General features: G+C 49.4%; 1 protein-coding gene across 1 annotated transcript in view; it reads left to right on the top strand.

The window, feature by feature from the left end:
- Positions 1-12,835, top strand: part of GIMAP1 (GTPase, IMAP family member 1) — a 38,878-nt gene extending 26,043 nt beyond the window's left edge. The window contains exon 3 of the mRNA XM_054017673.1: positions 12,759-12,835. Coding sequence (XP_053873648.1) covers positions 12,759-12,835 — 77 coding nt within the window. The remainder of the gene's footprint in view (positions 1-12,758) is intronic.
- Positions 12,836-13,129: the final 294 nt, after the last annotated feature.

The raw sequence follows: 13,129 nt of genomic DNA, 5'->3' as shown, positions 1-13,129 counted from the left end.
GAGGTTGCTGGGGTAAGAGAAGAGGTGGACACAGCTGCATTAATATGCCCTGACCCTAAAGAGACCTCTGATGTGTCTGTGCTGATAGAGACCAACTCCAGTTTCTTCAAGGTGCTCGCGGATTACTGCAGCCAACGGGCTGGGGAAAAGTACCTGAATACCCTGATGATCCATACGCTTTGTGCTGAAGCCTATAGGAAGATTGAGGGTGCTAAAAAGACATCTGAGCTACCGATTGGGGCACTGAAGTACATGGGCACAACCCCCTTAGTAGTGCCTGCAAGGACGGAGCAAGAAGTGCTTGTCATGAGTACTCGGCTGAAAGGCAGTAAAGGGGCATTAGCAATGGTAGAGCAGTCGGTTGAAGGAGAGCTCCCAGAAGGAGTGCTGTTCCCCAGTGGAGTCATAACCCTACCTGCTGAAGCCCAGGAAAAGGTGACTATACTGATTGCTAATGAAACAAGTTGTGATGTTGTTGTGAAGCAAGGACAAAAGATAGCAGACCTCTTCGAGCCTGAATCAATTGTAAAACCCCAGTGTGAGACTCAAGTTCCGACAATAGACCCTGCAAAGTTTGACTTTGGAGATTCACCGTTGTCCGAGGAGTGGAAAGATCGCCTGAGGAGGAAACTTTGTGAAAGATCCAAGGTATTCTCATTGCATGAGTGGGATATGGGATGTGCAAAAGGAGTAGAGCACAACATCAGACTACATGACTCTCGACCTTTCAGGGAGAGATCTAGGAGGATTGCCCTCTCCGAGATGGAAGATGTGCGACAACATCTTCAGGAGCTGGCTGCGAATGGCATCATTACAGAGTCCCGCAGCCTATACGCCTCACCCATTGTAGTGGTCCGTAAAAAGAATGGGAAAATCCGGATGTGTATTGACTACCGCACCCTAAACCGCCGTACTGTGGTTGACCAGTACACAATGCCCCGAGTCCAAGATGCCTTAAACTGTTTGCTGGGAAGCCAGTGGTTCTCTGTGTTGGATCTTCGGAGTGGATACTACCAGATCCCTCTGGGTGAAGAAGATAAGGAGAAGACAGTCTTCATCTGCCCATTAGGGTTTTATCAGTTTGAACGCATGCCCCAAGGGATTTCTGGAGCACCTGCCACATTTCAACTTCTTATGGAGAAAGTTGTGGGAGACATGAATTTACTGCAAGTGTTAGTTTATTTGGATGACCTGATTGTGTTTGGAAGAACCTTGGAGGAGCATGAAGAAAGACTTCTTAAAGTGCTTGATAGGTTAGAAGATTATGGTTTGAAGCTTTCAATTGACAAATGCCAGTTCTGCAGGACCTCAGTGAAGTATGTGGGTCACATCGTGTCTCAAGAGGGTGTGAGTACTGATCCCGATAAAATAGAAGCACTCACTACATGGCCATGTCCAAGTAACTACAGAGAACTCAAGACCTTTCTTGGGTTTAGTGGCTACTACCGCAGATTTGTGAAAAACTATGCTACGATTGTAAAACCTCTGAATGATCTTACCAGGGGATACCAGTCCAGTAAGAACAAATCTAAGACCAAGAATAAGGGGAGGTCCCCAAAGCCTCCTGTGCAGAGACACTATGGCCCCTTCGAACCATTTGGGCCACGGTGGGATGAGAGATGTGAAAGGGCTTTTCGAGAAATCATTACTTGCCTAACTCACGCTCTGGTCCTAGTCTTTGCTGACCCAAGCAAGCCATTTATCCTGCATACTGATGCCAGTTTGGAGGGTCTGGGAGCAGTACTGTACCAGGAAGTGGAAGGAAGACGTAAACCTGTAGCCTTTGCCAGCCGAGGACTGTCTGATAGTGAAACTCGCTATCCCACCCACAAGCTGGAGTTCTTGGCCTTGAAATGGGCCATCACTGAGAAATTTCGAGACTACTTGTATGGTGCTCAGTTCCAGATGTGGACAGACAACAACCCACTGACCTATGTGTTAACAAGTGCTAAGCTGGATGCTACAGGGCAAAGATGGGTGGCCGCTTTGGCTAGCTATGACTTCAGCATTCAATACCGATCAAGGAGAAGCAATGTAGTTACAGATGCATTGTCCCGGCGTCCACAGGCACCAGGAGTTGCTGTGATACCCACAGATGGAGTGAGGGCTATTTGCAGTGTGAGTCGCCGGGAGCCAGAGTCCCATGAAAGTCTTCATGGATGTGCTGCAGAAGCTTTGGGCCTGCCCCCTGAATGCGTGCCTTCTGCTTCAGTGAACTATATTGCGTTGGACCAATCTCCTTTGCCCATGCTCAATGCGGCTGACTGGCAGGAAACCCAGCTGCAAGATATTGACATTCGTGATATACTACTTGCCAAAAGGGAGGGGCGAAGCCCAGCTGTGGTTGTCCCACCTAACCCGGAGGGTAAACTACTATTGAGAGAATGGACCAAACTAAAACTGATTCAGGGAGTGCTACACCGAGTGACCACAGACCCTTTACAAAAACAACGAGCACAGCTAGTGCTGCCAAAAGAGTACAGAGCCCTGGCCATGAGGGCCCTGCATGATGACTTTGGACATTTAGGGATGGAGAGAACCCTGGAACTTATTCGTAGTAGGTTCTATTGGCCTCGGATGGCTGAAGATGTTCGCAGGAAATGTGAGACCTGCGCTCGATGTGTTCAAAGGAAAACTCTGCCCACGAGGGCTGCATATCTGAAGAACATCACCAGCAACAAACCTCTGGAGCTGGTATGCATTGATTTCTTGTCTTTAGAAGTAGACAAGAGGAATATTGGGAACATTCTAGTAGTGACTGACCATTATACGCAATATGCGCAGGCATATCCCACACGTGATCAGAGGGCCACCACTGTTGCTCGAGTACTGTGGGAGAAATATTTCTCAGTTTATGGATTTCCAGCCCGGATACACTCAGATCAGGGGCGGGACTTTGAGAGTCCTCTTCTGAAGGAGGTGCTGAGGATAGCAGGAATTAAAAAGTCTAGGACAACGCCTTATTACCCGCAAGGTGATCCTCAGCCAGAGAGGTTCAACCGAACCCTATTAGATATGTTGGGGACTTTGCGGCCAGAGCAGAAGGCAACTTGGAGCCAACATGTCACATTTCTGGTGCACGCCTACAATGCCACAAAGAATGATGCTACAGGAGTCACCCCATATCTCTTAATGTTTGGGCGAGAACCAAGATTACCCATAGACCTGTGCTTTGGTGTATCAGAGGATGGAGATAGCTAAGAAACTCTTCAGCAATATGTATCCCGACTAAGAGAAAAGCTGCGGGATGCTAATCACTTAGCTACATCTGCGGCTCGGAAGAACGCAGACCGCAACAAACATCGATATGATGCTAGGGTACGTCTGCAAGAGCTCCAGCCAGGGGACAGAGTCCTGCTGCGAAAATTGGGTATTGCTGGCAAACACAAGATAGCTGACAGATGGAAGGCAATACCTTACTTGGTGATGGAAAAGCTAGGAGACCTGGTTTATTTGGTGGCTCCTCTGAAACTTCCTTGCAGCCCCCCAGGCAGCCCCAGACGCCTGTTTGAAAACCGTTGGTCTAGACTATGAGTTTAACATGTTCATTAAGCTGGGAATTGGTCCTGCTTTGAGCAGGGGGTTGGACTAGATGACCTCTTGAGGTCCCTTCCAACTCTGATATTCTATGATTCTATGATTAACTTGTGTTAATGCGTTAAAACACCTTTTTTTAGCATAGGCACGATCACATATAACAGCGCAGCATTGCCAGCTTCAGGCATTCAAAAATCACCAGTGAAACCCCAAAATCATAAGATTGTCTTAAAATCAGTATTTTTGTTAAAAAATAGCATATTACATTGAACAAATCATGCCAAACCAACCTAATTTCCTTCTTTGACCGGGTTATTGGCCTAGAGGATGGGGGGAAAAGTAGACATGACAGAACTTGATTTTAAGAAGGTTTTCGATACAGTCCAACGTGACATTTTTTAAAAGCAAATCAGAGAAATATCCTCTAGATGAAATTACTGTAAGGTGGGTGCACAACTTGTTGGCAAAACCATCCAAAGAATAGTTGTCAATGGTTCACTATCAGCCTGCAAAAACGTATCTTTTGGGGTTCCACAGGGGGTCAGTCCTGGGTCCGGTTCAATCAATCTTTTCATTAATGACTTGAATAATGAAGAGGAGAGTAATTGTCAAATATAAAGTACATTGAAACAAGGTTATTTAACTATCTTGAACAGACTAGTGTTATAAAACTGAGTATAAAGTTCAAAAACTATGACCATTAACTACACTGGAATTCATTTAATTACTGAACAGCTTCAAACAGGTTGGTTACCCTAATTCAGATAAACTAGTAGCTAAGCATTAACATCATTCAATAGCTAAATTTAGACATAGTATCAGATAACCAGTATAAACTCAGTGAATTAACTAGATTATAGCAACTATAATTCAATTTGATATCAAAACTTGTAAATTAAAAATAAATTAGGAAGAAACTAGACAATAGGTTAGGGCAATATAGGGAAAATAAGTGTCAATCTCCGCACAAGCTCGCAAGCCACCAGAGCCGATCCTGGCAATTACAAGCCGGTCAGCATAACACATACACAAACACAGTTTGTTGGGGAAGAGTCAAAATGGCTTTGATAAAGGGAAATCGTGCCTCACCAATCTATTAGAATTCTTTGAGGGTGTCAACAGCAAGCATGTGGAGAAGGGTGAGCCAGTGGATATAGTGTTCAGTGGAACCCCGCTATAACACGATCATTGGGGTCCAAAAAATTCAATCGCGGTCAATGCGGGGTCGCGTTATAGCGGGGTTCCACTGCACTTGTGTTCAGTTTGCAGCAGAGTGTGTGCCCTGGCTAGCGGGAGGGAGGGAGCGGGGGGAGAGAGAGAAGGGGGGCGGCCAGCAGGGCCGGCTTTAGGCTGATTCGCCCCGGCGGTGGTCGTCTTTGGGGGCCCCGCTCCCCTGGCCAGAGCGCCGGACGGAGTGCAGCAGCCCCGCAGCCCTGCGACGCCGGCCGAAGCACAGCAGCCCCGCAACACTGGCCGGACCGCTGGCCGGAGCGCGGCAGCCCCACGACGCCGACCGGAGCGCAGCAGCCCCGCAGCCCAGCAACGCTGACCGGACCGCTGGCCGGAGCACGGCAGCCCCGCAGCCCCATCCCGCAACCCCGGCCAGACCTCCAGCCGGACCGCGGCAGCCCTGTGACGCCGGCCAGAGCGTAGCAGACCCACTCTCCCAGCCGGAGTGTGGCAGCCATGCAGCCCTGCGATGCCGGCCGGACCGCTGGCCGGAGTGCAGCAGCCCTGCAGCTCCGTGACACCGGCCGGACCGCTGGCCAGAGCGCGGCAGCCCCGCAGCCCCGCGACGCCAGCTGGACACTGGCCGGAGCGCGGCAGCCACGCAGCTGCCGGGGCGGGCTGGAGCCAGCCCTGCCGGGGACAGAGGTGAGAACCCCAGGGGCCTGCCGGGGCTGCAGGGAGAGTCGCTCCTGCTGCAGCCACCGGGGCATGGATCCCAAACGCCCCGCGCCCGCTGCAGCCGCCGGGGCCAGACTCGCCCCGCGTTATAACCGAATTCGCGGTATCGCGGGGCACGTTATAGCGGGGTTCCTCTGTACTTGGACTTTCAGAAAGCCTTTGACAATGTTCCTCACCAAAGGCTCTTAAGCAAAGTAAGCTGTCATGGGATTAGAGGGACGGTCCTCTCATGGATCGGTAACTGGTTAAAAGATAGGAAACAAAGGGTCATGTTCACAATGGAGAGAGGTAAATACAGTAGTGGGATCCCACAAGGATCTATACTGGGACCAGTGCTGATATTGAAAAGGGGGTCAACAGTTACCTGGCCAAATTTGCAGAGGATACAAAATTAATTCAAGATAGTTAAGTCCCAGGCAGACTGCGAAGAGCTACAAAAGGATCTCACAAAACTGGGTGACTGGGCAACAAAATGGCAGATGAAATTCAGTGTTGATAAATGCAAAGTAAACCACATTGGAAAACATAATCCCAACTATCCATACAAAATGATGGGTTCTAGATTAGCTGTTACCACTCAAGAAAGAGATCTTGGAGTCATCATGGACAGTTCCTTGAAAATATCCACTTGTTGTGCAGCAGCAGTCAAAAAAGCGAACCGAATGGAACAGCTTCCATACGAGGAGAGATTAAAATGACTGGGACTGTTCATGTTCATCTTAGAAAAGAGATGACTAAGGGAGGGATATGATAGAGGTCTTTAAAATCATGACTGGCATGGCGAAAAAGTGTTATTTACCTCATCACATAACACAAAGACCAGGGTCCATGCACTGAAATGAATGGGCAGCAGGTTTAAAACAACCATAAGGAAGTACTTCTTCACACAACACAAAGTCAACCTGCAGAACTCATTGCCAAGGTATGTTGTGAAGGTCCAAAAAAGATTAGCTAAGTGCATGGAGGACAGGTCCTTCAATGGCGATTAGCCAGGATGGTCAGGGGTGCAAGCCATAGTCTGGGGGACCCCAAACCTCTGACTGCCAGAAGTGGGATTGGATGACAAGGGAGAATCACTCCAAAATTACCCTTTTCTGTTCATTCCCTCGGAAGTATTTGGGCACTGGCCACTGTCAGAAGACAGGATATTGGACTAGATGGACCATTGGTCTGACCCACTGTGGCCATTTTTATGTTCTAACCATTCTTAATACCATCTTAGAGATTGGCAGACAAGGGGGAGGGTTGGTTCTTTCTAAAGACTCTCTGCACTGAAAAGGAAAGGGAACAAGGGGGTTGTTAAAATGAAAGCCTGACTGAACACTTCCCATTTCAAAGGCTTTAACTGTTTTTCCTTTTCTGTATGTTTAAGAAAAGGTTAGAAGACTTTCCAATGGTGGGTTTGCCACTGTATTAAGCAGGCTGAGGTCTCTGCATATCAAACCCAGAATCTTGTTTAAAACTGCGTAATGTTGGACAGCGCGACGCGCCCCAGGGGCACCCAGGCTGGGACGCACCTCACCACCTCCTGCCCTTCATGTGAGGAAGTCTTGTCTGGGTCTGCTGTGATCAGCTCCCCAAACCCACCAGCCTCTGGCAGGACAAGCCCTGCCCTCCAGGCCCCCGCAGGCCTCGCTCTCTCTGTGAAGGGGTTAGAGGCACCCGCCAACCCTCAACCTCTCTAAGCGTCCTCTGTAGCGTCCAGCCCTGATCCACTGAACACTCACAGAATTACCAGGCCTGCTGCTCCCAAAGGCCCAGAACATGCCAGTGTATTCCTCGTACCTTAGAACAGCGCTCTGCTGAGCACACGGCCCGGAGATCCACTTCTAGTGAAAACAGGAGTAAGTTTATTATCAGAGAACAGAGGTTCAAGTGACAGCGAGTAAGAATATTGGAAACAAACAGTTACATATAAAACCAAATCACAACATGCTTTCTAGTGACTAAACTTAACTAACAAGTGATCCTCTTGTCTAAAGAAGCTTTTCTCACCACAGTTCTCTCCAGCGTTTTCAACTAAGCCTGGCTGAGATCCCACCTTCATGAACCAAACGCGTTGTCTTTACTTCCCAGGTGGAAGATGATGGGGTGTCTTCTTTGTCCTCCCAAATATACAAAAACAAACCTTAGCTGTGCACCTCAAGATAACATGTGTTCCTCTCCCCACTCAAGCTGTTTACTTCTTCCTCTTAGTTCTCTGTGAAGTTTCACAACCCTCCATTAGCATTCGGTTCAGACTGGTGAGAGGAGGCCCATTAGGAGCCATACAATACTTCATTTACATGTGAACAGACAGACAGAGAAACATTTCTTATCTGACAGAAAACCTGCCCTTCACTTGGTGACCAGTCCATAGACAGAGACCTTACGAACACAATTGTCAGCATATATACATAACTCCTTACACAGCATCGGTACGTGCATTTCACCATGATACTGACGACCAGTGTGACCTCACATGACACTCTTCTGGAGAACTAGACTGTACAGACCGGACTCAGGGGATCCCTGTAACCCCTCTGTGCCCCTCGCCAGTCGGCATTAAGAGGTTCCGGGGTCACAGGCAGTGACAGGGTTACAGTAACATCTTTGACTCTTTGGCCCATTTATTCCATCCAAATATTAGACAACAGGTCTCTGACCCCAGCCCATCAAAAGCCCTGGAGTGGTGAGGAAACTGAGGCAGAGACAGGCACGGAGTGTCTGTAGGTTTGTATGATCGGTACCCTCTTGTGCTTTATATGATTAAGTAAAAAAGCAAACACGTTAATTGCTTCTCAGCTGCTGTGTGCCCCTGAGAGAGTTAAACTGTAAATCAGAAACGTCGCGCTCTTTGGGTGGAGTTCTGGGGGCGGATGTTTAAGCACAAGGGAGTCCGAAGGGTCAGCGCAGTGCCCAGAGGAGCTAGGCAGTTGGACAGCGGGTTCCAGCTCTCAGGAGCGGGTACTAGATGTCGGCCTTGCTGGAGCCCGAGACATAACGAACAGTGTGAACTGAGGGCTGGGAACCAGAGCAGGCCTGGCCTTGGCAGAACAGTAACACACCAAGTGGCAGCTAACCAAGTCAGCACACTCCTGACCAGCGAGGATGGAACAAAAACACCCAGATCTCTCCGGTAACTACAGAAACACACTCCTAAGAGACGGTACAAGAACACACCAACTCCTCCTAAGATGAGGATGGGATGTCAGGATAATGGATGAGGATGTTTTGTTTGAACTAGCAGGTACAAGGATAAGGGTTGGAACATCTGGAGTGTGACGTAATTTCTTTGTATCACTGTGTAAAAGGAGAAGTCGTAGGAGGGTGTAACGATGCTGGTTCTGGCGGAACCCAACTGAGAGTGTCAATTCAGGACAAATTGCTTAAAACAGGGCAGTTACAGCCCAAGGCTGGGGTTTTTCCACCTCTAAGGCAAATCAAACCAACCAGACTAAGAGGACTTCAGTCTCACCCCACTGGCTAACCACAAGTCACACAAGCAATTCCCTTAGACACTCCAGTTTTCCAGTATCACCCCCTTGCCACTCGTTATGGGGATGAATGGTTATGAAATCCAATACCCCAGTAAAAGAAAAAGGGTTCTCCCGATCCCAAAGGACCAAGCCCCAGCCCCAGGTCAATATACAAATCAGATCTTACCCACAAATCACGCTGTTGCCAATCCTTTAGAATCTAAAATCGAAAGGTTTATTCATAAAAGGAAAAGGATATAGATGAGAGCTAGAATTGGTTACATGGAATCAGTTACATACAGTAATGGCAAAGTTCTTGGTTCAGGCTTGTAGCAGTGATGGAATAAACTGGAGGTTCACATCAAGTCTCTGGAACATCCCCAGCTGGGATGGGTCCTTCAGTCCTTTGTTCAGAGCTTCCATTTGTAGCAAAGTCCCTCCAGAGGTAAGGAGCAGGATTGAAGACATGATGGAGATGAGGCATCAGTCTTTTATAGTCTTTTCCAGGTGTAAGAACACCTCTTTGTCCTTACTGTGGAAAATCACAGCAAAATGGAGTCTGGAGTCACATCGGCCAGTCCCTGCATACTTTGCTGAGTTACAAGGCGTATTTGCCTTCTCTCAGTGGGGTCAGTTGTGTAGCTGATGGTCCTTAATGGCCATCAAGCAGGCTAGGCAGAGCTGACACCAACTTGTCTGGGATGTCTCCCAAAAGCATAGCATAAGTTTGAAATACAGACAGTGTAGAGCCAATATTCATAACTTCAACTACAAAACTGATACACACATATAGACAGCATAATCATAACCAGCAAACCAGAACCTTGTCTAAGACACCTCTTTTGACCCCCTTTATACAAGATTTGGTGCCACTACAGGACCTTGGTTGCAACCATGTTCTATATGGTCCCAGTTCAAACCCATAACGTGACAGAGGGGCATCTTTGTAGTGGCCGAGGGGCCAGCGTCCTGGTGTGCTGAGTGAACTTTTACCTTGTCATGGGCACATGCGTGTTAATTCCCTGTGACCCGCTGGACAGGGCACTCGTATCGTGCTTTGCTGAAAATGAACATGGCCGAGCACCTTCACCACTGCCCCGAGCCGGTGGTTTCTCTTTCTGAGTAACGTCGAGGTTTGCTGGAGCAACACGCTGCACCGTCTGCTAGTGCAGCTGACCCCAGAGCTCCAAGAACGGCAGCACCAGCATCATTAACAACCCTGCAGCCCCAGCAACGCACCGCAGCACTAACAACACTACACAGCAGCTCTGTGCCCGGACAGCGAGCCCGGGGACCCTGGGACTGGGCCGTGGCTACACTCCAGTCAGGCTCTGTGAGCTTAGAACATCTGGGCAGCTTCCCGCTTTGAATCCTACGTCTGGGTCTAGAAATACCATTAACTTAGAACATTATGAAAAGCAATTGCTAGTTTTGCCAGACTAAAGACTTGTTCAGTTAATGCTCTTTCTTTATGTGTAGTACCACAGTTATCTTACCTGTTTTACCTCATTGAGTCCTTTGCTCAGTTTTAGGATATTCGGATACCAAGTTTAATTATACCAGTGTCCTGTGACTTAGTTTACCTTAACTGAATTTGCATTTGCTTCTATGGGATTTCTTTGAGCATGGCTACTGAATGATGTTAATGATATTTGACCCTTAGCCTATCTCAAGTTGAATAATAAACACATTTGTGGGTGTAAATAACTAATTTAATACGTTATTTTGTGCTTGTTGGATTTTGTACTCAGTTTTATCGATACCAGTGCTTTAGATATAGCTAATGAAGCGACCTTTACCTGAAACAACAATGATCAATAATTCCATCTTTGGATTTTAGTTTTCCCTGAATCAGTTGTATGAGAAGCAATTAGTAATAATTCTGTAGGTTGCTTGTTGCTTCTCAAATTGAAGAATTTTTCATAATTGTATGAATAGCAATGTAGTAGTTTTGGGCCGCGGTTCGGCCCTCAGCGGGGCTGTGGGGTAGCCCACTGCCTCCCTACAGTCCGAAAAGAGCCCCGAGCCCCAATCAGGCTGGGGCAGTAATCACACAGTCAGGCCAATACCCAGGCCCTTAAGCAGGGACTGGGTCGGAGTTGGTAGCAGCCCAGGCCCTAGGTCAGGGCGGGGCAGAAAGCAAATAGTCAGTCAGAGGCCCAGGCCCTTAAGCAGGGGCGGGGTCGGGGTTTGTAGCAGCCCAGGCCCTCGGTCAGGGCAGGGAGTCTGCCACCCAAGGAGTGGGTGGCAGGGGGGACGCAGGCCCTACCATTCCACTGCGTCCCAGCCCAGGGCCCTAACAGCGACGGGAACTCGCTGCTGTCAGTGGGGATCCTGGCCGCAACACACTGACATTGGCTCTGGCCGTGCAGCAGCCAGACTGGGGTCAGCTGCCCCCGGGCTACTTCCACACTCCCCCTCGTAGGGTACCTGGGCTGTCTTAGTGTCATCGGTGCTCTCCACCAGCATCGGCTCCTCTTCGGGGTAGGTAGCGGAGGGCAGGCTCGGCTCCTCTTCGGGGGACCTGGCCCGGGGCAGGCTTGGCCAGTCCTCCTCGGGGTACCAGGCGAGAGGTAGGCTCGACCACCCCGGTGAGTCAGCAGGCCACTCGCGGCCTGCGGCTGTTTCCCAAGCAGGAGCTCGGCCAGGGACGTCTGCTCTCTCCACCGGCCTGGGCTCCACTGAGCTCTGCAGGCGAGCTTTTATACTTCCGGGTCGGGGCCGTGACCTTGGAGGGGCGGGCGCCGGACCCGGTGGCTCCACCCACGTTGGTAGTAGGGGAGGTTCGGCCCTCAGCGGGGCTGTGAGGTAGCCCACTGCCTCGCTACAAGAAATTATCTGGTACTCAACACTCTGAAAATCCCACCTTGCACCCCCACATGAACCTGCAGCGTGTGCTACGAGGACAATCCAGTGCTCAGTTGGGGCATTTCAAGTTGAAAAAATATATTCAAACTGATCATCATCTAATGAAAATGACCCACAGGTAAAGTGTCTCTCATCCCCGTTTTACAAGGACAGTCCTGGATTTTCATATGGTGATTTGTGTTACAGCAGCACCAAGGAGCCCAGTCGTGTATCGGGTACCAATGTGCTGGGCGCTGTACACACACAGACAACAAGGAGATCAATGGTCCTTGCCTCAGAGAGCTGACAAATAACAAGAAGAGACAATGGGTGGATACAAGCAGCAGACTGAGGGGTGCACAAGGAAACACAGATTGTGCTCTTAATCACTCCAGTGTAAATCCCGGGTAATTCTGAGATAAGTGAGATCAGAGCTTTGAATTTGCATCAGGATTTGGCCCAGGGCTATTTTGAAAGGTTTAAAACCATCAGTAGAGCTAATTGCAAACAGGTTCAGTGTCCCTCGCACAGGGCTCCTCCCACACAGCCTACCTCGCCAGCAGCAGCACCTGTCAGCAGGCGGCTCTCCTAGCTCTAGGCCTGGAAATGCCAATTGGCATTAAATAGACCCAGTTCCCTCCTGCTATTATACGTCTTCCTAAGCTGTGACGTGCTCAGAGCGTGCCCAGTGAGAGCTCCTGCAGAGGGGAGTTACCCCAATGGCGCAGAGAAGGCTCTGCGCTGCCCCCCTTGCAGCCCTGACAGAGGGGATGTGTCAGAGACACGGGGGCACAGCTGGAGTGGGGTGTGCTCTGGCTAGTCTGAGGCTGTTGTGACGTATCTCTGGGACTTGGCAGGCCACTGGCAGGGCTGAGAAGAAGGAAAACACAAATGCAGCTTAAAGGCAACATTGCAATCCACCCCCCCCCCCCCAAATCATTTCTTCTGGTTCCAAGCGTAGTTTAGCCAGAAGGGAGAATGGCTCTAACGGTGTCTGTTTATGGCCAGGTGAGAGCTTGACATCGAACACAGGGGAGCTAGCAAAGGAAGAAGAGCTGGACAGACCCGGCATCGCTGAAATGTGAGGGAATGACAAATATCTGGATAGAAACTTCCCAGGGAAAAGAGGCTCAGAGGCCCAGGGGAGCAGTACTCTGCCTGAGAAATTCAACAGACTCCAGTGAGAGAAACGTCCGGCGTGCAGCAGCGGACTACGCAGTAGCCTCGGTACAGATACAAATCCCAGCTCATAAGAATGTGCATATACCAGGGGGTTGTGCTGTGCTAACATCTCTCAGCACCAGGCACCATCTAAAAATAGATCATCTAAACTCCTTGGGCTCAGCATACAGGCTGTGAATTACCCCAAGTGCTCTTCA

The sequence above is a fragment of the Malaclemys terrapin genome, chromosome 2 (genome assembly GCF_027887155.1).
Source record: "Malaclemys terrapin pileata isolate rMalTer1 chromosome 2, rMalTer1.hap1, whole genome shotgun sequence".
NCBI lineage: Eukaryota > Metazoa > Chordata > Testudines > Emydidae > Malaclemys > Malaclemys terrapin.
Note: the sequence above shows the minus strand (reverse complement) of the source record. Positions and strands in the feature narration are given on the sequence as shown.